Raw genomic sequence first — 20,711 nt, 5'->3', positions numbered from 1 at the left:
GGTTTTGCTCCTACTCCCTAAATGACAAACTCCTTCTGTCTCCTTCCTCTTTATTCGTCTCTAAAGGCTATGGTTTCAAAAGGCTTGGTCTTGTGTCCTCTTCTCTTACCATACCCTTTCTTTACATATATTCATCAATTTCTGTGGACTTAAGTATCTTTATGATGACAACTTCAAATTGATAGTTTCAGCTCTCCAGTGCATGTTCAACTGCTTATCTGGCAACTTCATTTGGATGTCTCATATTTTACAATTAACATATCCAAAACAGAACTCTTTTTCTTTTTTTTCTAAGTAAAAATGACCATGGTATAATTCTCATATTTGTAGATACATACCTTTGCTATATTAAAGACAAAAAAAATTACTTTAAATTTTCAGACTAAAATGAACTCTCCCATAAATCAGCAACTCATCTATTTCACTTTATTTTTTCTCCATGCCCAGGCAAACAATTCAAGAGAATATTATAAATACTAATTTGTGCTTTGATAAACCTTGATAGATGCTTTGCCTAATTAAAGCAAACTCTGTGTCTTTTGTTCAGATTAAGTTTAGTACTTTTTTTCATATTCCGTGAAGCTTTTATTTCAACAGGGAGCTAATCAAATCTATACCAGTCTAAAAACAGTAAAAAGGTCCTCAGTCTATCTAGGGTAGGGATTAAGGTGGGGCAAGGAGAGCATCCAACGTGGCACCTAGAGAGAGGCACTGGGCATTGTCTTGGCAGTACTGAGAGGAGGACCAAGCAGAGTAGGGACCAAACAAGGGTAGGGCAGGAAAGGCACTGCCTGGCAGGCTGAGTATGTCCACCTATCCCTACAAACCAGGCAGAGACTCCAAAGACTACTCATGTGGCCATCTGCCCCAAAGGAAGTCGATACCTAATCCGGACTCCCTATGACCAAGTCTAAATCTTCACAGTGCTATCCATAGTTCCTAAGAAGAGCCAGCTCTGGGCACAGTATTACAGTCACATTGCCCTGGTGACACAGCAGCATCTGCAGATCATGTTGCTCCTACTTCAGACTCTTGATCTTGTCTGCCAAACCACTTCCCACCAGGAATCTTCCCCATTTCAGAATAGGCACCATCATTTCCCCAACAGACTCGAACCTGATAAATTCTCCCTTTCCTCTAACATCCCCCCCAACTCTGTCATCTATCTATCAGTTTATCAATCCCCTTTTAAAGAATATACCTCCAATCTCCCTTTTCCCATTCTTACTGCTACCACCCTAAACCAGAATACAGGCCTCTCTTACCCGGATGACTATCACCTCCAATCTTACACCCTGCTCTTCCAGTCTAAAGCCAGAACAATCTTTATAACAGCCAAACTCTACTGGATTTGGCCCCAGCCTCATTTTTCAATATTGTGCCACAGCTTTCCTCTGCCCACTCCCCACTGCCCTTCAATTCAGCCACACCAGACTTCTTCCAGTTCCCTGAACACCAGAGCACATACCTGCTTTAGGGTCTCCACACATGCAGCTTGGTACACGAAGAGTTCTGCACACCTTATGCAGTTAACACTTTTTCTTCATTTACTTCTCAGTTTAGATGTCACCTTCTTAGAAAAGCCTTCCAAACCCAAGGTACAAGTAGAACCCCTCTCTAAAACTCATCCTTTGTTTGTTTTCTCCATAGCAATTATTGTTTATATGTCTCTATATCTTTTTCCCTTTCTGTAAGACAATTTTAGTTTTTTTAAATAAAAGTTCCCATCTATCTTCACAGATGAAACATCAAGTCCACAAAGACTATAGATCCCTTTTGTCTTGCTTATAAGTGCAACCCCAGTATCCAGCACAATGCTGATCACATAATAGGCCCTTAGAAAACATTTGTTTAATGGAAAATGAACATTAATCTCAAAATATACTCTACTCAGCTTATTTTATTATTCATTTAACCTAGTAATAGTCATTTTCTGAATACACCAGTACCTTACACATTCTTACTCAAGAATGTAATGTTATTGTTTCCCACGCCCCGATACCATTTTAAGCCTATTCACAGGGCTTCCCTGTTAATCTCTGACCAGCTGCTTTTTATCAAACATGGAGGTTACTACTATCCCTGTGACAAATTCTTACCCCTTAACAATGTGGCAAAATGCATTTGTGCTCTATCCTACCCTAATTCTAATAAGCACTTAGAGATGCTTAACCTAAGCCCACAGGGATCAGTACCTCAGTAGACAATCCCTCCTTCCCAAGTCTCCAGTAGAATATGGGGTGTCAATCCCAACAGTTTTTGACTATGTATAACTTATAAAATCAATGTTGTAAAAACATAAATAACAACTTAAACCTGCCTAATCGCTTACCCAGAAAGTGTGCTTATTCAAATAGTCTCTATTTTATAGATTAGCCAGAATTCTCCAGGTGGATTCCCAGCTAATGGGCCTGTCCATGGAGCTGATGTCACTGGGTACATTTACATGTATGGGTCCAAATGAATGTGTATGTGTCCAAGTGAACATCTATCTATCTCTGACTACCTTCTACATAGAAGACTGAAAGTCTGCTTAACCAAAATTTACCATCTCTGAAATCCACAGTAAGGAGTCCCCAACAGGCTGATTACAGAGCTATACTCAATTTGGCTATGTCCTACTCCTAATCCCTAACTTTTCTTTTTTTTTTTTTTTGAAGTTGCCAGTATTAACTTGTTATTTTTATTATAACATTTCCTAAATGAATATAAACATAAAGCCAACAATCCATTTCTAGTATTTATAGCTCACAGATAAAAATACTAAAGTAAATACAAACACAATAATGCGTCTAATAATTTTTAAATTAATAGTGCTAGCTTCATATTTTGGACAACACTGTTTTGCTGAAACTAAATAAATTTCTTCTATATACCAATATCATGATTAATTCATCTGAGAATGCACACCAAAATGTACACCATGAAAATTGTGAAAACAAAAATTTTTAAAAGTTGTTTTTTGTTTTAATTCCAGTGTAGTTAACATACAGTTTTATATTAGTCTCAGATGTACAAAATAGTGATTCAACAACTCCATACATCATTACTCAGTGCTCATCTTAAGTATACTCTTAACCCCCTTCACCTATTTCACCCTCCCACCCACCTCCCATTTGAGAAGCTTAATTTTAAAGCAGTACCCTCAGTTAAAGTTACTATTTATTCAACAAGAATATTTTTTACTTGGGGGCGCCTGGGTGGCTCAGTGGGTTAAAGCCTCTGCCTTCGGCTCAGGTCATGATCCCAGGGTCCTGGGATAGAGCCCCGCATCGGGCTCTCTGCTCCGCAGGGAGCCTGCTTCCACCTCTCTCTCTCTGCCTGCCTCTCTGCCTGCTTGTGATCTCTGTCAAATAAATAAATAAAATCTTAAAAAAAAAAAAAAGAATATTTTTTACTTGAAGCATACTTCAGAATATATGGTTCTAGTATAAGAAACAGTGCATCAATAAAAATATATTGCACATCTTCTTCAAGTACACACAGAAGAATCCCCTGGTTAAATCACACAAAAAGAACCACCTGGCTGGTTCAGTCAATAGAGCATGTAATGCTTGATCTCAGGGTTGTGAGTTCAAGTCCCTCACTGGGCACAGCATTTACTTTAAAAAAAAAAAAAAAGAACAAAAATATATATATACTCTCAAACTCCTAACTTCTTAAAATGATGGCACCAGGGGAATGAAAGACTATCTCAAGTGCGGAAAACGATGACATTAGAAACCATGTGCAGGGCTGCCTGGGTGGCTCAGTTGGTTAAGCAACTGCCTTCGGCTCAGGTCATGATCCCAGAGTCCCAGGATCGAGTCCCACATCGGGCTCCCAGCTCCATGGGGAGTCTGCTTCTCCCTCTGACCTTCTCTCCTCTCATTCTCTCTCTCATTCTCTTTCTAAAAAAAAAAAAAAAAGAAACCATGTGCAACTCCATTTCTCTATAAAAAAAATTATGTCACCAACCAATCCATTAACCCATACCTCTAGTGAGCTCAAAAACCAGAAGGACTGTTTAACAGCTTTTCGTTGCTTGCAAGTTGGACACATCTAGCCTACACATAATTCAAAGAAGTAAAATAAACCAATTTTAGCTAATGACCATATGATCATTTTGATAAATACTTACTGTTTCATAACACCTATATTTACATATTTGAGGAGGCTACCCTAAATTTAGTACTTAAAACATTTTGTCCATTATACTATATTCAGAATACTACGTGATTCACATTCCATGGTTTTTAAATACTATGTATTTTCACCTCATTCTACATAGTGATTTACTGATTTTCCATTAATACAGACTAAGAACAGAATAAGTCTGCTACATAAATACTAGAAACTACTTTCAATGCTGCACTTGGAGTCCATTTTACCTTTCAGGCAAAGCTAACTTATAATGAGGTTCCTCTGGTATCACAATAACTAAAGCCACCTGGAGATAGTCCAAGCCATTTGGATAGTGCCAGAAGTGACTCACACCCCCTCAGATTTAGAACAAAGTGCATAAGCATTTGTTTCAGTGTATTAAGAAGTCATCCAAGGCAAAATATCTATTATGAGAACTCTAAAAATTTCTAAAGCATCTGAAAACAATGCAACAGGATAGTAAAAGATAATTACTTTGTCCTCTCTTAAAACCTATTTGCCCTGATGAATGGATAAAGAAGATGTGGTATGTGTGTGTGTACACACACACACACAAACACACACAGCAGAATATTACCCAGCCATCAAAAGGAATGAAATCTTGCCATTTGCAACAACACGAATAGAACTAGAGAATATTATGCTAAGAGAAATAAGTCAATCACAGAAAGACAATTATCATATGACCTCGCTGATAAATGGCATTTAAGAAACAAAATAGCGGAAGAGAAGAAAAAATAAAACAAGATGAAACCAGAGAGGGAGACATACCATAAGAGATTCTTAATCATAGGAAACAAACTGAGGGTTGCTTCAGGGGAGGGTGGAGGAGGGGTGAGGTCATTGGGGGATGTACATTAAGGAGGGCACACGATGTAATGAGCCCTGAGTATTATATAAGATTGATGAATCACTGACCTCTACCTCTGAAACTAATGATATATGTTAATTAATTAAATTTTAATTTTAAAAATATATATTATTTAAAAAATAAAATAAAAATGAACCTTCTTTAGGGGTGCCTGGGTGGCTCAATGGGTTGAGCCTCTGCCTTCAGCTCAGGTCATGATCCCAGGGTCCTGGGATCGAGCCCCGCATCGGGCTCTCTGCTCAGCGGGGAGCCTGTTTCCTCCTCTCTCTGCCTGCCTCTCTGCCTATGTGTGATCTCTCTCTGTCAAATAAATAAGTAAAATCTTTTAAATAAATAAATAAATAAAATCTTTTTTAAAAAAATTAACCCTCTTTAGTTATTAAATCAAGGATGTATTGTTAGAATTAGGAATTACTATTACTATTTCTATAAGGTAATAAAATATCCCTTTGGAAAAAAAAAAAAACAAAACTTGTCTGTCCCTTCTCCTACCTCACATCCCAAATATTGGCAAAGTAGGATCATAACACTGTTTAACATCATTTATAAACCAGACTGAGGTGATGCACAAGGGCTTTGCAAGGAAGGGCAAATCTTTCATCTTAGATTGGAGAACATGTTAATTCAAAAAGAACTAACAGAGACTACTCCTATCCCATCCTGCCTTACCCTACCCAAGGTGGTTAACTCCTAGGCTTCTATAGTTCTACTTTCTCAGATTCTAGGCCATCTTCTGCTGCCCTGGTAGGCTCAGATTAGTACCAGTCCCCCATCTGCAGAACCCCTTACTCACTACCTTGCCACCTGAAATCCAAAGACTACTCCATTTGCCTGCTAACTTGAGCCTAATACCAAAATGTCAATTGCTGAAAACAATAAGCAGTTTTGCCACTCTTCAGAAACTTGTCCTAGCTTCAGGCAAGGATTATCCTCCAGCACTTGCAGCTGAATCTGTCACCTTCTTTCAGTTCACCACTTGGATGCAGGTCTTAGATCATTCTGCTCTGATGCATTAGACCACAGAATTTTGCCCTAGCCTACAGACATGAATGACAGTTATCTTTTCATAATATTGGACCAAAGTGCTAAAATATATGTCCCAATCAATGGGCATAAATGAAGCAGGCAGTCCACATGTATGTATAAAGGGCAATGGTAGTTTTTTTAGTGAACTCTCATTTGAAATCTTTAAAATTTTGAATTTTCTTTTAATCCTAAGATTTACTAGATCATGGAATGTTTATGTTAAAAAAAAAAAAAAAACACACATCCCAAAAAAACCCACAAATTTTCTCTCTAGCCCTTACTCAATTTCCAAGAATGAAAATATTTTTCCAGAATCAAAGGGAAGAGGGGGAAACCACGAGGATTCCAGTTTGTTACATAGTTTGATAGACTTGAAGGTATGTATATGACCAAATAATTATTCAAGAAATTTGCATTAGATGATTAACTTAATTTTTATTAGTTTATTAAAAGTAATATTTTTATTTCTTGACTATGTCTGAGAAGTGGTGTTTATGAAATAACATGTAATAATATGGGACCTATCAAACTGATGGATATTAATTTATGTCCCTAAACCCATGCCAGGCTCCTATTTCCTCATGTTCTTCATATGTTGTCCTTTTCTTATAAATTTAAAAGTTATGAATAAAGAAGAAAATAAAAACCTCACTTACTAATTTAGGTATGGAACTGATAACAAATAAATAAGCTGTTTTACATATGCCAATAAACTGTGTAAATCACATGCTACATACTCCAAAAGGACATAAATAAGAGGAAAAATGAGTCACAATCTATAGGTGAAAAGGACAAAGGTGATAAAAACATACTTCATTTTTCTAGGGTCCAGCAACTGAAAAATACCATTCTAGTACTACTTCACATCTGACAACTGGAAAATCCCTCTGAAATAAGCAAACAGATTCATTTATAATTCCTCCAGAGATTAAGCAGGTATTACCTCATGAAGTCATCTGCTATCTCTTTGGACAACTCTGACTGAAAATGAAGCCTTTCTCTCTAGAAGAAAATGGTTTCCTTCTAATTTAACCAAACAGTGCTAGTTCTACTCCCTATAATCACAAAGAATAAGATTAATCTCTCCTTCATTTTATGGCTCTGAAAACAGTTAAAACACAGCTCTGGTGGCCCCCCCCAACTTCTCCAGACAAAATAACTCCAGTACCTGTCAAATGGACTTCATAACCATGGATAAAAATTCTCCATTTTCCTTGTTTGCATTAATTATAATTAAATTTTCTGAGTGCATAAGACATATCCATTCTATCACTGAAATAAGCAATACACTGAACTCTCAGAACTGAACGCTAGTCCTGGCTTTCTCATTAAACTGCACATGGGAAGTGCCATTTTCTCTCTGGGCTTGAAAGTGTCAGACCATATGCTTTCCAGTTTCAATATATTATGAATCCATCTAAAAACAATGATTTGCAATATTGCTTTTAGTTTGTTAAAAAGTTAAAAATAAGTATTTACCCAATACTTTATAATATTCATAAAGGTCTTTTACTTAACTATGGGCACTACAGTGATGATCTAAAAACAGCAGTATTTAAAAATTCCTGACACTTAGACTATAATGGTGGCTGGTGGGAAGAGAGGAGAGAAGGGGGACAAATACTTATGCAGTATAATTACATAACTACAAGCACAATTTTAAAAAGTCAAAATTTACCTAAAATTGAAATTAAGCATAAATTTAAGCTTGAGAAGTTCTTGTTTTTCTAGATCCATGCTGTGTAATACAATAGTCACTAATCACATATGGTTATCTAAATTTAAATTAAGCAAAATTAGAAGTTCTTTTACTAACTGAGGTTAGCCACCTTTCAAGTACTAAACAGCCATATATGGCTAGTAGCCACTGTACTAAACAACACACATACAAAACACTTACATCATAGCAAAAAGTTCTACTGGAGCAATGCTATTCTAGAAAGATTCACCTGTATCTATTTTGCAAATGGAAGACCTGCATAGCAAAGTCTCAAAACACTTGGTCTCTAAAGTCAGAAACGCCAAAGCTAAAATCCTAGTTCTGCCACTTACTTGCTATGTGACCTTGGACAGGTTACTTAATCTCTCTAAGCCTTTCTTCCCATCTATAAAATACTGTCTAAAACTAGTAGATACTCAAAGTTAGTCATAAAGATGAAAAGAGATAATGCTGGTAAAGCATTCTGCACATAGCCTCAAACACTGGAAGCATTCAATTGTTGTCAGTACCCTAATATAATTATTCATGTATAGGTACAATGAACATCAACTAAATACTAGAATTTGAAATATAGAAACTGAAGAGAGCATTCTCATCCAAGTGGGTAAAATAGATAAAATAGTTGTAACATGAACCATCAGGAGAACTGACAACAGTGTGGTGGGTGTAGGAGAAGGGGAAAGTGCTAGATTCTAGTTAGAAGGAACAGCAGGTGCCACGGCAGGAACCTTGGCTCCTGGTGTGAGAGCTATACCTCTCCTTTTGGTCCTTTCACATTATTACTAGCCTTCATCTTCCATACAGGTCAGAGGTGCAGAGAGTCTGTACACTCTAAGGATTGGAATAGAAAATGAATTTGAGGGGTGTCTGGGTGGCTCAGTCATTAAGCGTCTGCCTTCAGCTCAGGTCATGATTCCAGGGTCCTGCGATCAAGCCCCGCATGGGGTTCCCTGCTCAGTAGGAAAGCCGCTTCTCCCTCTCTGACTCCCCGCCCCCCCACCGTGTTCCCTCCTCTTTTACTGTCTCTCTCTGTCAAATAAACAAATAAATGATCTTTAAAAAAAATGAATGTTTTTGCCTATTATACATCTGAGCAAATGTGCTGCTTCCACACAAATGGGGATTTAGATAAACCTTTAAAGCATCTCAGTAAGCCTCTAAAGTAAGCAGACATTCTAAATAAAAAGTTCTAAATGAACAAAAAACAGTAAAAAAACACACCTTTGATAACATAAATTTAAAAATCAAAATTTCCATTATTCTCAAAATAAAATATACCAACAAAACTATTTTACTTGTTAGTTGCAATAACAGTTGATAAAAGATATTTAAGTTGATGAATGTAATAATCACTGTAAAGAATTGCTTTGAGTGCACTAAAGAATACAGTTTTCAGGACAACTTAAAAGATAAAACAGCCATGTGAATTAAAATATCACATGTAAGAAAGTAATATGACACTTTCTATCTAGGAGCTTAAGTAATAAAGCTGAAATAATAACCAGCTTAAAACTGGGCAAAATAAAATAAGTGATAAAATGTTCTGTTCCTTTTATAAAATATACTCTCAGTGTGATCATTTAACACATGTTTTTTCAGACACAGTCTTGTATTGCTCTTAAAACAGCAAAGAATTAAAAAAAAAAGAAATAAAATTTCAAAGACAGCAAGTAATGGGCAGTAAACTCACTTTTATCACTCAACATTTTTTTTTTTAAAGATTTTATTTATTTATTTGTCAGAGAGAGTGAGCACAGGCAGACAGAGTGGCAGGCAGAGGCAGAGGGAGAAGCAGGCTCCCTGCTGAGCAAGGAGCCCGATGTGGGACTCGATCCCAGGATGCTGGGATCATGACCTGAGCTGAAGGCAGCCACCCAACCAACTGAGCCACCCAGGCATCCCAGCATTTTTCTTTATTAAGAAATAAACATTTTTTTTTTTTTTAAGATTTTATTTATTTATTTGACAGACAGAGATCACAAGTAGGCAGAGAGGCAGGCAGAGAGAGAGGAAGGGAAGCAGGGTCCCTGCGGAGCAGAGAGCCCGATGCGGGGCTCGATCCCAGGACCCTGGGATCATGACCTGAGCCAAAGGCAGAGGCTTAACGCACTGAGCCACCCAGGCGCCCCGAAATAAACATTTTTAAATGTATAGTTAAAGGCAGATATTTTAAAAATTAACATTTTGAAATAAGAAAGTAAAAAAATTTTTGGTGATTTTATGGAGATAGTTATGTCTTCCCCAAGCTCCGTTCTGAAGTAAAGGTACATGACAGCAAATAATTAACACCTGAAGTTCCCCAACTGAAGTAACAGCACCTTAAGGCTCTATGTTGGCTATGCCCCAAGCAAAGTCAGCCTCAAGTAAAGGCAAAAAGAAAACATACATATATTTTTGGCAGGAAGGAAGAACACCTTTAAAATCATAAAAAGTACAGAAATGAAAACATAAACAAGCTTGAAACTCTTTATGTCAATGGAATATAAGGTAAGACCATGTTTTCTCATTCTGTCACAATATACACATACTGCAACTCCATGGCTATCCAACTCACAGGTGCTATTCCAAACAATTCTTTGGCTGTTCTAACCATTTAATGCATCTCAAATATTAAAGATTTTTGTCTTCGCAAATTCTATGCAAAACCACTCAACACTGCAGCAATGGAGTCAAGAACTCCTAGGAGTGAATAAAAATATTCCTCAATTATCTCTACTAAAGAAAGGAGAGAGGGATATGAATAATTTAGTATCCTATATAAGACAGGTCCTCAATGTATATTTAAATTTTATCATGTTAATGACTCCTCAAAAGAGGCATTCCAGCCTTCTGCTAACCAATACACATTTACATCACCTTTCAGTTATTCATAGTGTTTATTTATTAATCATCAGCCTCACTCCAAAAAGACTGATGTGGCTTAAAAAATTTATGTAGTATAAAAGTACAAAATGAAGATACAGGCTTCAAAAACAGTTGGGGAAAAGAGTAAGAAAATAAAATACAATCAGAGTTGAGATTTCTACAACTACTAATGTCAAAAAGTAAAGAAGGCTATTAGCTTCTGGGCAACCAAAGTAAAGAGGAAAGCATTATCAATCTTAAGATTTGCAGAAGTCACAGATATTGGCAGTTTCTGTCAAGAGTATCATCATTCCCCTAGTCTTGGTTCTCAAGCATCTATATGTCTTATCTCTTAATTAATTATAACCAGATTTTTAGGATTAGGAACTATACTGGATATCTTATTATAGCCTACAATTGCCCTACCCCAGACCTAATATTAAGCCCTCAATAAATACTAAAACAAACTGTGGGGGAAGGTAACATAGAATCAGGCTTACTGGGAAAAACAAATTTCACATTAAAAGTGCAAACATCTGCAAACAGTGAGTTAAGAACTGTTAAATGTAAAGAAATTATTTACTGAAAAAGTGCCAATAATAAGAATACTAATGCTAAGATATATATCCACAAACACACACACAAGGGAGAGTGGTAGAAATCAGTATACTCAAAAAATTCCTTTTCAAAATGCTTTAAAGGCAAACAACTGTCTCATAGAATTCAGAAATATAAATCAAACATAATACAAATGATATTTTGGAGTACCTTGCATGTTGATTTTTTTTTCTTTACTGAACCACAAATGACTATCCACAAATGTAATTTTAAATGCATTTTTCTATCTAGTCACACATGTAAAACAATAAAGGATGGAAAGTAGAAAACCTGGGTTTAAATACAAATCAACTAGTTGTACAACTCCGAGCAAGTTACTTAACCCCAGGATTCTCACAGAGGAATTGATAAAACTAAATGACAATCATCTATGAAAAATCCCTGAATAGCTAAAAATGCCATAAAAGTATTACCACAATAACCAAAAAAGGAAAACAATTAGTGGCAATAATTAGATTTTTATACTGGAGATTCTTTACAGAGTTCACACCTATATAAATGCTATCCCCAATTTCTATTTCAATGCCTTACCCTTCTGTCATACAGTTTTGAAAAATGTTAACCCACACAAACACATTTTTCCCTACATACTGCTTCAGTTACTATGATCTGGAAAATACAGTTTCCACTATTAAATGGCTCTCATCAACAGTAGGTGAGACAGTGGTTAGATTTATGTCCAGTCATGGCCTCTCCTTTACTGGGAACACCTTAACTAATGAGTGAAGTCAATGAAAAATTAGAGAACTTAAAGTTTGATTCAAAACTTACTGCAAAGCTACAATAATCAAGATTCTCTATCAATAAAAGGAAAAGAAAGACTGTGTAGTACTGGCTGGCATAAGTATAGACATAAAGATCAATGGAATAAAATTTAGAGTTCAGTAATAAACCTTCACATTTATGATTCACTGATTTTCAACAAAGTTGTCAAGACAATTCAATGGTGTTTTCAGCAAATGGTGCTGACATAACTGGATATCCACACACACAAAAAAATGAATGTGGACCTTTACCTCATACCATACACAAAATGGATCAGGATCGAAATACAAAAGCTAAAACTAAAGAACCCCGAGAAGGAAAATATAAGTGTACATCTTTGTAGTACTGGATTACATAATGGTTGCTTAGAAGTAACACCACACACACAAACAACAAAAAGAAAAAACTAAATTAGACTACAACAAAAATTAAACTTTGTCCTTTAAAGATCACTATTAAGAAGGAAAAAAAAAATCCTACCCACAGATTAGGAGAAAATATTTGCGAATCATATGCCTTATACAGGACTTGTATCCAAAAGAAAGAAAGAAAGAAAGAATGCTTACAACTCAGCAATAAAAAGACAAATAACAATTTAAAAAATGGGTAAAAGATTTGAATAGACCTTTCTCCAAATAAGATATAAAAATGGCCAAAAAGCATATTAAGAGATGGTCAACATCATCAGTATATTCATGAAGATAATGCCAGTCAAAACTACAATGACATATCACTCCACACCTACTAAGATGGTTATCGTCAAAAAGACAGACAAGAATAACTGCCAAAGTTGTGGAGAAACTGGAACTCCCAAACAATGCTGGTAGGAAGGTAAAATGGTACAGCCCTTTGTAATACAGTATGGCAGTTCCCCAAAAGGTTAAACATAATTACTCTATGACTCAACAATTCTACTCCTAGGTATAAACCCCCCAAATGAAAACATGCGTCCACACAAAATCTTATACATGAATGTTCAAAGAAGCATTATTCATAATAGCCAAAAGTGGAAACAACCCAAATGTACATCAACTGATGAACAGATAAAATGTAGTACAGCCACACAATGGAATATTATTCAGAGACAAAAAGATAAAAAGTACTGATGCACACTACAACATGGATGAACCTTGAAAACATGCTTCATGAAAGAAGCTAGTCACAAAAGACTACACTTTCTATGATTCCATTAATACAAACGTCCAGAACAGGCAAATCTGTAAGAGACAGAACAGACTGATACCTAAGGCTTGGAGTTGGAGAGCTGGGAGGAAATGAGGAAAGAGTAACTGTTAAAGGGTTTGGTATTATCTTTTTGGGGTGATCAAAATGTTGTAAAATTGACTGTAATGGTTACACAACTCTATGAATATAGTAAAAGCCACTGAATTTTACACTTTAATTTATATCTCAGTAAAGTCAATTAGTTTTTTTTAATAAAAGTAAAGCGGAGCCTGTGCTCAATGAGTAGATCATTGAAACAGCAATAAAAGTGAAAACTGCTAGGGTAACTGAACTACATCCTCTTCTTTTAGTATTTCCTAAATACTAAATGTATTTAGTATTTCCTGATTATACTTCTCAATTACTAAATCAGAAGTCCAAATCCAAATGAGTCGTTTTATCATAGTCTCTACTTCAAAAAGTAGTAAGGATCTCTGTCATTTCCATTCTCATGCAGTTAATACAAACTTGGACAGTATCAGATCATGACAGAATTTTCATTTAGTTTCCCTATAATACAAAAGAACAAGTTTGGATGATAAAAGTTTTAATTTTAATTTGGAGATTTTTTTTAGCTAACTCCCAGTTTCCCACTACCATCAAGGAAACAGAAATGAGCATACCAGCACATCTATAGATTCAAGATCTGTGCTTTTGACAATTTGTGAAGAATCCTGATAGTCACGACATAGAGTCATTTACAAGGGGCAGCAATTTTACCTATTAGGACTCTGTAGGGATATAACATGAATTCTCTTGGCTCCATCCACCTAAGCTGGTGTGCAAGGAACTGAAGTAGTGAGCAATTCTAGTCCAGTAACTCCAACTCAGCTGGCAATATAAAAACATTTATGGATCTAAAGAGGCCTCAGAAGAAAGCCTTTGCCAATGTCACAGGTCAATTATATTATCCACCATAAGAGTTGAAACCAAGCAAGATATATTCTACTACTTACAGGAAATATAAATACACAACCAAATTTCACGCAAACTATATATAATTTTCTATGCCAATGGCCCTACAGACCCTATGATTTTATGAACAGAAACTTTTTTCTTAGATATAACGTTTTGTTTTTAAACAAACTCAGATTGTAATGGAAAAAAAAACCAACGGTAATTGAATCCAGTTTTCAAAAAACTGTATAATTTCATTTTTACCTTAAAGACAACAGAAAAAGTGAAAAGGAAATTGAAAGATATGTAGGCAAGTGTTTCCCATAAGAAGAAATAATTCACCCTATTATTTTGTGGATGCTTTAAAAATAGTATTTAGATTCATTCAAAACCTGAAAGAAAAAATTAATACCACAGCAGTTCCCCTGAAAATGCCTTACATAAACGTATCTATCTACACCAAATGATATAATTCAGAAAGACTTTATATCCCCAACATGTCTAAATGACGGACTCACAGAATACTTACATACATACTAGTTCCTCCCATATAATTCCAAGAATTGTTTAACCAGGCATCACATAAGAGATGCTCCAAAATTCAGAGATGCCATTTCTAACCTGACAAATACACGTAACCGGGCTGTACTAGTCTGTTAAGGTTCCAGAAAATAAGTGTAAACCACAATCTAAGTGGAATATGACACACAACCACCCCCACTGAGACAACAATAACAGATAAAATACCTGTTCCACTCTGTCTAAACAAGTAAACCCAGAGATGTTCCCTCATACATAATCTTATCTGTAATAATGAATGAGCTAACAACTACCCATGCAACCAAGAGGAAGGATTTTGACAGGCCTGTGTGCTGGTAAAGGTAATAAACAAAAAGAGTACTAGGGGAATGTGATTTTGACTCCCTCTATTAGGCGATAACTTTAATATAGTATATTTTTATAAATTAATGCATTACAGTCATTAGGACACACATAAAGGCAGCACAGAACTTTTAAAAACAACAAAAGCACTACTAACTTTGTGCCAAAGTAAGTCAAACAAAAATTATGCTCTGATTTCTCTTTCTGAAGACAGTAACCACATTCCCACTGAAATATAGATGGGCAGATTTACTATAAACCACAATCAAATATTTGACACCAAACAATCCAAAGGCCACAGTAATCCACTTAACAATCACACTGACATCTATATTAAGTAGCAAGTACACAGGGCTTGTAGAACTCATCACCACTTCCCAATCAGCCACAACATAGAGGATCCTTTGCTTGCCAAAGGGGAGCACCACATACATGAAGGTGGATATGAGCTTTATCTCTGTCTGGTCCAGTTCAATCAACTATTTTGGGATCAAGAAAAAGAGCTAATAAAGCCACTGAATCACAGACCTGGCTTCTAAAGCATACTTGTTAACTATCCAATCTTCATACCATTATATGAATTTCCTTGCAAATTTCCACAAGCAAGCAAATTAACCAAAGTAGGTTATCTTTCTACAATGTTATATATCAATCATATCTCAATAAAACCGGGAAAAAAAAAAAACCTGCAACCAAGCAGGTATCTTTCCTGAAACTTTCTAAAGGGCTTATTATGTGTCACATCCACATTTTAAAACCCTTCATTTATAAAGAGTTTACATAACCAGTAATGATATCATTAACTATGGCTTAATGAAAAAGTAAATCTCCAAGTTTCAGACATTAGAAAATTTTTTACTTTAAATATTTTAATATAATATTATTAATAATTATTAATAATTAATATTATTTTAGTTTATTTAAATAATTGCCATTATGTAATTCCTTTCCTCACACTTATTTTCACGCATGTTTATAATACACTGGTTTAATCAAGCTAAATTATTATCTGTAATAAGTCAAAACTAAATTAGACTAATGTATTAGAAAATAATATATAACAAAGTTGCAGTCTAACCATCACATAATATTTTATGTGGATTCCATTTATAAAAAATGAGCCTTAAACAAGCTCATTAAAACAAAGTAGTTTATTTTGCCAGTAATTTGTAAAATTTAAGCAAATAAGTATATAAGCAAATAAGTATATATAAGTATAAGCAAGTAAGTATATAAACTATAAGTATATTAAGCAAATAAGTATATAAACATATATTTACCAATTTAGTTGTAAAAATATTACAAAAATAATATATGTGGTGAAGCTATTTTTTTAAAAAGATTCAAACCATTAAAACGAATACTATCATAAGAAACAAGAGATTTTAGGTTTCAAACTGGAGTTTTTCCAAAATCAATCCATTTCCAAGAACTGGTGACCAAAGTCTAAATAATGATTTGCCATCTGAAAAAGTCTTTGATGCAACAGTCTTAAGTGTGACAAGAAGTCTTACTGTTAAACAGTTTTACTTAACAGAAATATTTGTTCTATTTGAATAAAACATTCTTTGAATATTATTCCAAGGGCATATACTGTACATGACTTTTGTGTAAAGAACCACATTAGATTCACCACAAACATAAGAAACATTAGAATTTTTCCTATACAAAACAGTTTCAACTAGCCAAGTATCAAATAGCCATCCACAAAATTCTCACTTTCATTAATACATAGAGTTGCTATCTTTGCTTTCACATAAAAATAAGATCAGTGAAATCAGAAATCATACCAAACAATAAATTCTACCTGCATTCAATATTAGCAACATATTCCTGTAATCAGTCCTCTCACCTTCAATCCACAAGACTATACCAATCTAAACTATGAAAATTCCATGTTGGCCTAGTTCCAACACTGACCTCATATCAAAATAGAAACAAATGTTTTATAATAGTCCAACAGCCGATCTTCCAACTATTGCATCAGACCCAAGATATAGTATAAGGTAGGAGGTTATTTTTCTCCTCTTCCTCTATGTACCTGTATATCATTAATCACTTCCAGGGAAACACTATTACTTCTTATAAGTAAACCCTGACCAGAAAATTGAAGAATATGGTCATAAAGGAGAGAGTTTTAAATCTAACATCGCTGCCTCAAATCACCCATTCTTACTTAGCTACAGCCGAGGACTGTGAGAAATAATGAAAACCATGAGAAAATTTAATGTTCTGGTCCTTTTAAAAATCAATTTTCAACAACGTAACAAGTGAATTATCAAATAGCAAATATTTTAGCCACACTATTATTCTATATTAAATAAATTAAGGCCCCCACACCTATTCCACTAAAAGATAATCATATTTGTTACTCTATAATTTCATCATCTTATTGTTATTGCATTATTCTGTTCGCAACTCCACTATACCTCTACAAACATACTCGATAAGTATTCCATTTCTACACAGAAACAATAACTGTCTTCCACAGTCATTTAAGTTCAAACTATAATGATGTTTTACCAATCAAACTACAATAACAGTTATACATCAGACCTTGCACAAAAGATACAAATAAATAAAAATCTGTAAGTACTTACCTACAGTTGGGAGGAGGGTCCAATGTAATCTCTGCAAGCTCCTTCTGAATTCTTTAAAATAAAGACAAAGTTATGTTAAAATGTCTTTATTATCTTAATAGTTCACTAAAATGTTATACTTTAACACAAATATTTCCCATTTGTATGCTTTTTTACAAATACTAATACTATACAAATCATCATATACAATAATAACCAAGCCGTAACTTCTGTCATGATTTTGGCAATGCACCTACAAAAGGTAAAAGGATTGGTGGTTATTAGTACACGCACCCTGTAGAAGCAACACTAGAAACTTCATCTAACCAGGACACCTGGATGGTTCAGTCAGTTAAGCGTCAAACTCTTCCGTTCAAGTCATGATCTCCCCGGTTTGTGAGCTCAAGCCCCATGGCAGGCTCTGCGCTCAGCAGGGAGTCTCCTTCTCTCTCTCTCCTTGTGCCCCTCTGAACAGCTCGCCAGCTCGCTCGCGCTTTCTCTCTCTCTAATATAAATAAATCTTTTTTAAAAAGCTTCATTGAACAACTGATAATAACCAAAATTTCTAGTTTAAATTAGATACCTTTGCCACATTATTTACAGATCATTCCAACTTCTGATTTAGAACATCTCCACAGAAGATGAAAAGTGATTATTAAGTTGAATCCAAGCATTCTAAATGATCCAATCAACTGGTGAAGAAAGAATTATCAGGATCTCATCCTAACACCTGAAACTGCTATCCGACTATAAATGGTATTCCTCCCTGAAGCCTCTAGGTTGGAGAAGATTGAGACTTCCCAATCTGACACTATCCCTTTTGCAAGAACTATCCTAATAATATGCGGATAATCATCTTAATGTCATTGTATTGCAAAAAGAACTTTTTAAAAACCTGTTTTTGTGCTCATGTTATTTTTTAACTTTTGATTTTTAACTGCACCTAACCCCTTATATATATATATATACAAAGGCTTAACAGTGCTACATTGTTCTATAAGACCAAGCAATGTCTTAACTATCATTCATGCATTATTAAACATAGGCTTTGTTAAAGCAAATACAAAAAAATTCTCAAAACCCCACTTCTTCTCCTTTGCTTTTTAAATATGAGGATTTGCTAACTGGATACCTGCTATTTGGTAATTATTGTGATAGTGAATGGATGATAGTTGACTACAGTACCTTAAAAAATAAGAACCTGAACAAAAACATTTACTATCAAACAATTTCATTCTACATTTTTTTCAATACAACAAATGAAAATAAAGAAATAGACATGACTTGTCCAAGAGGATTAGCTTCAATTTCCTGAAAGAACTACATGCTACGAACACAATTTTCACTTTTCTAAGCCATGTGATTCAAGGCTGGGGAAGCATTATGAAGCTGAGCAAGACTAATAAGTTAACAAAGAAAACTTTCATTTTAATTCTGCTCTACCATTAATTGAGAGTTCTTGGATGAAAAGACTACTCAAACCTGCATCTTCTCCCTCAGCCTTAGTTTCCTATCTTATAAAACGAAGAGGTTTATTTTCCATACTATAAAGAGGTCAACTAGGATTTGTTTTATCTTTAAAACATATTCCTTCTAATACGGATTCTGTGATGTGTTCAGACGCACATAAAATATATACAGCCCAGGGGCGCCTGGGTAGCTCAGTCAGTTAAGCGTCAGATCTTGGATTTGGCTCAGGTCATCATCTCATGGGTCCTGGCATCAAGCCCATGTAGGGCTCCATGCTCAGTGGGGAATCGGCTTCAAGATTCTCTCCTGGTGCCCCTCCCCCCGCCCATACATGGGCTCAGGTGCACAGGCTCACCCTCACTCTCAAATAAATAAATATTTTTTAAAGTATATACAGCCCATAATTAAATGAGAAATCTCAAAGACCTGATATTGGTGAACACCCTTTATGAATTTCATACAGAAGTAAAAAAATAGGTACTTCAAAACTAAACCAAGTAAGTCCAGATTAATAATAGCAAAATAAGCACACACACATCACCTCCCACTCCTTCAAGACCCCAGTTGGAGCAGGTAGGAAAGCACAGGGAGGCAAAATACTGAAAGTGCAAAAAGGAGTAAATAGCGGGCGCCTGGGTGGCTCAGTTGGTTAAGCGACTGCCTTCAGCTCAGGTCATGATCCTGGAGTCCTGAGATCGAGTCCCGCATTGGGCTCCCAGCTCCACAGGGAGTCTGCTTCTCTCTCTGACCTTCTCCTCACTCATACTCTCTCTCACTGTCTCTCTCTCAAATAAGTAAATAAATAAATAAATAAAAGGAGTAAATAGCAAGAGAAGGAAATGAGAATTTCACTGTATTTTTGGAAGACAAAGTAGACAGGTGTAAACTAAACAGGTTGAGACAGTCAAGAGGGGACTGCAGAGTGCTTAAGAATATAATAAAGACACATTATTTAAGGGAGGTGGGGAGAAAGACAACCAGAAATTCCAGAAGAAAAACACCTGTGTTGGGGGCACCTGGGTGGCTCAGTGGTTTAAGCCTCTGCCTTGGCTCCGGTCATGATCCCAGGGTCATGGGATCAAGCCCCACATTGCGGGGGGGGGGGGGGGTCTCTGCTCGGCGGGGAGCCTGCTTCCCTCTCTCTCTGTCTGTCTCTCTGCCTACTTGTGATAAATAAATAAATAACATCTTTTAAAAAAAGAAAAGAAAAAGAAAACACCTGTGTTAGAAAATCATAGATCAAATATGAAGGAAACTAAAATGTAAAACTATTTAAATCAAGTAACAAATGTTAAGGGAGAAAAAAGAGAGATTTGACCTATCTGGCCTAATGTTATGACCCACTGGATATTCTAGAGATCATGATATTGGATTTGTAGGAAATCTAATCGTAAAATTCTATTTGGTCTTGCACTGAATATTTTGTTATAGTAAATGCACTGGCAATTTATTGGTCTTTTGCTTATAAACAACACAAAGAAGATGCATTGTAGTTGTGCTATGCAATGTAAGTATTACTAACCTTCAAGATGTAAAATTAAGTGTACCTAACTGAAACCAGTTTGAGAAGATGGAGAAAGAATGAAGGTATTAATATCTCCATTTTACAAAGTAGGGAACCAAGACATACTGTTGAAAATTAAAAGAATAAGAAATAATGGCTTAAATATAT

The 20,711-nt window shown here is 35.4% G+C and overlaps 1 protein-coding gene across 3 annotated transcripts in view; it reads right to left on the bottom strand.

The window, feature by feature from the left end:
* Positions 1–296: 296 nt before the first annotated feature.
* LOC308337870 (ubiquitin-conjugating enzyme E2 E2) overlaps positions 297–20,711 on the bottom strand; it is a gene marked incomplete at its 3' end in the record, with an annotated part of 33,820 nt that continues 13,405 nt past the window's right edge. For 2 of the 3 annotated variants that reach the window (XM_080831412.1, XM_080831413.1), the window contains exons 3-4: positions 17,591–17,641; positions 297–3,890 (exon numbers count right to left, since the gene is read on the bottom strand). In XM_080831412.1, the coding sequence (XP_080687538.1) occupies positions 3,776–3,890; positions 17,591–17,641 (166 nt within the window). Of the gene's footprint in view, positions 3,891–17,586; positions 17,642–20,711 lie in introns of those variants that run through there. The other variant, XM_080831414.1, reaches the window with a different exon arrangement.

The sequence above is a fragment of the Martes martes genome, assembly GCF_963455335.1.
Source record: "Martes martes genome assembly, contig: scaffold_262, whole genome shotgun sequence".
In the NCBI taxonomy this organism is placed as follows: Eukaryota; Metazoa; Chordata; class Mammalia; order Carnivora; family Mustelidae; genus Martes; species Martes martes.
The sequence above is the reverse complement of the archived record's forward strand: the minus strand, read 5'-3'. Positions and strand labels throughout refer to the sequence as shown.